Source organism: Cariama cristata, unplaced genomic scaffold, assembly GCF_000690535.1.
Source record: "Cariama cristata isolate BGI_N322 unplaced genomic scaffold, ASM69053v1 scaffold2437, whole genome shotgun sequence".
Taxonomy (NCBI): Eukaryota; Metazoa; Chordata; class Aves; order Cariamiformes; family Cariamidae; genus Cariama; species Cariama cristata.
Window position 1 is genome coordinate 10,657 of NW_009626924.1, and position 2,826 is coordinate 13,482.

General features: G+C 50.4%; 1 protein-coding gene across 1 annotated transcript in view; it reads right to left on the minus strand.

The window, feature by feature from the left end:
* PDLIM4 (PDZ and LIM domain 4) overlaps positions 1-2,826 on the minus strand; it is a 34,590-nt gene that overhangs the window by 6,846 nt on the left and 24,918 nt on the right. The window contains exon 3 of the mRNA XM_009704225.1: positions 1,165-1,343. Within this exon, the coding sequence (XP_009702527.1) occupies positions 1,165-1,343 (179 nt within the window). The remainder of the gene's footprint in view (positions 1-1,164; positions 1,344-2,826) is intronic.

The following is a 2,826-nucleotide window of genomic DNA, read 5'->3' on the forward strand; positions in this document are numbered from 1 at the left end:
TTCCCGGCCAGGCCAGACCCTCCCCGTGTGCCCCGAGTGCCTCTGCCCTGCTGCAGCCCTCGCCTACATCAATTCACCCATTTTCAGTGAAAGAGGGCAGGTTTTGACCAGTCCAGCCGGACCAAGCACCCATTCGAGGAGAATGCACCTCTGACCCAACTCGACTCCACCCGAGCTCAGCTCCTGGCTTTTGGCTCACACCCGGACAACATCAGATTTTGCTCTCTGTATTTTTTTCTGCGCTTCTCTTCTTTCCAACTTCATTAACTTTCCTGGAGCAGCACAGGGAATAAGCTGGCTCGCAGCGTCACTGAAATACGACTTCACGCAGAGTTCCCAAGCTGAAAAGAAACTCGCTTTGCTCTTTGTATTTGATACAGACGTTACTCTCTTGCAGAACATTTTGCCAGCCTGGAGGAGCATAAATCAGCAGCAGCGTCAGCCGTGCAAAAGCATCGCAGTCCACAACCTGGCCTGTCTCAAAGTCTGTTATCCACCCAACCCCAAACCGTCCTTGGCTACACAAAAGCTTTCTCTTTCCTACAAGCATTATTTATTTCCCAGCCTCCCGGACAGCTGCACTGAGCAGATCTTACATTTACAAACATCCCAGTTTACTGGGGTTAATTTTCTCCGTGGATACTCCAGCTCCCAGGCCAAGTGTTTGCTCCCGGGTCTGCGGCGATGCGATCCCCACTCCTAGGAGGGCAAACCCTCCATCCTGCCTTGAACATGTTCTTTGAAAAACCAGGATACTAACGTCTGTGACACTCCCTGGCATTAATCCCAGCCTGGGGATCGGATCTGATGCCACTAATCTACCTACCCCCGTCGGCAACTGAAGGATCTTCTGTAGATCTGAAAAACCAACACGTCCACCCGTCTCCGAGATAAACGACTGAACGTTGCTTCAGCATCACAAGCTTAAATTCAGTGTTGCAGTTGCTACATACATACATGTGGTCGTTTTGTTCAGAACTTGACATCTCCAGTCCCCCCATTTTTTTGGTTTTTGTTTCCTTTTTTTCTTCCACCTGCACCCCGACTAACAGAGCAGGAGCTGAACCCAGCATTTCTGAGCTCCAGGAGCACCAATGCAGACCCCTGAAACCGAGTTTGCGGGAACAGGAGCAGGACCGTCCCTCATCCACGCTCTCGTCCTACCTCTGGGCAGGAGCGATGTGGAGCCCGCTCAGCTGGCCCGGCAGAGCCAACTCGGAGCCGCTGCCAGCACAGAGCCGGGTCGGGGGGTGATGCTGCACATTCAGCATCTGCTGCTTGTCCATGGGGCTGCCCCCAGCCCCGTGGGGCATCGCCCTCCTGCTCTGGGCCGGCCCATTGTCCTGGAAGAGAAGAAAAAAGTAGAAAAACCTGAGGTTTATAGTGCTCTTAGTATGATGTACACCGAGAGGCTGCGTTGGGACGTGCAGTTTGCAGTAATAATATTTTATACGTGCTGTGGAAAACAGAGATATGCAGCAGGGAAAGGAAAACTCAGGCTTGGCTTGTAGTTAAACCTTGCTGAATCTGTGCAGCTTTCCTTGGTCTCCAACCAAATGAACTTGCCGGTTTCTCCACGGCAAGCCGCTGCCAAGTATTCTGCATTTATTCTCCTGTAAAAGCATATTTGTTATTTCCGCAAAAGAAAGGCTGCGAGTCTGCTTCTCATTTCGCCTTACATCACTCCGAGAGCCCTTATCGCTCTGATTTACATTAGCAAGGCAGGATAAGACCCAAGGGCTCCAGCTCCGCGTACAGGTTGGGCAAGACCCGAAGCCAAGGGGCCAGCTCGGGTATTTTCACCTCCTTGCAGCTACCCTTGTCCACAAAGATCCGTGTTCGTTTCGGGAGGTTTTCTCCCAAAGTAAGATCAGTCGTTTACAGTGTGAGAAACACATCGGTCAAGGGTTTAGCCTGGTATTTGTATTTTCATTTGCTTTTTAATTCCCAAGGGAAACCATGGAAATCTTTTTGCCACATGACCTCAAGTCAGGCACTCGGATGCCATTAAAACGCAAGATTTCCATTAGCGTTTTACCTACACAGCACGTTACCGATGTGTTTTTCCAAAGCCTTGTTAGTCAGCCCCGCGCACACCCAGAAATCCAACAGTACCTGCCGCTAATCTTGCCACCAGCCACCTAAACCAGGCTTTACCTGCTAAGACTCAGCCTGGGGAGCAACCCGCAGCCCCTTCCCCAGTGAGGGGCTAATTCCAGCCATCGGGAAAAGCAGCAGTGAGCCGGACGCAGCCTAAGGACACGCACCGGCTGTGGCTATTTCCAACCGTGCGAGTCAAACATGCCCGCACCGATGGAAGAGACAGACGCTTGTATAAGAGGCTGTAATCTGTTTAATCTGGTTTAATCTCTTCCAGGGCAGATCCCCGGCGATGCTGCCTCACACCAGGTTTTCAGTAGGTGATGCAAAACCAAGCAGAAAAAGAAAACACCGTCCTGTGAACAAATAACAAAGTGCATATTGTGGGGCTCTAACACAAAGCTTACTTTTGACTAAAATAATCCAATAAATACTAATTGGAAACAAATGTCTATCACTGGTGCATAGCAGAAAGCACTGGTGCTCCCAAGCCTTGTCAAAATGAACAGCTAAGAGAAATAAAAACCAGATCCTGCCAGAAAAAGATCTTGAAAGTCCAATTCTTCAGTTCTTCCTACGGCAAAACTCCCATTGACAAAACCCGGGCTTAATTAAGAACTGCAAGATGTTGCCTTTGAGTTGTTTTTCTGCCACCAGCTGAAAAACTGGAGGCTCTGGGAAGCTCCCGGCACTTCCACTGCCTCGAAAGCCGCGGCAGCCGCCCCG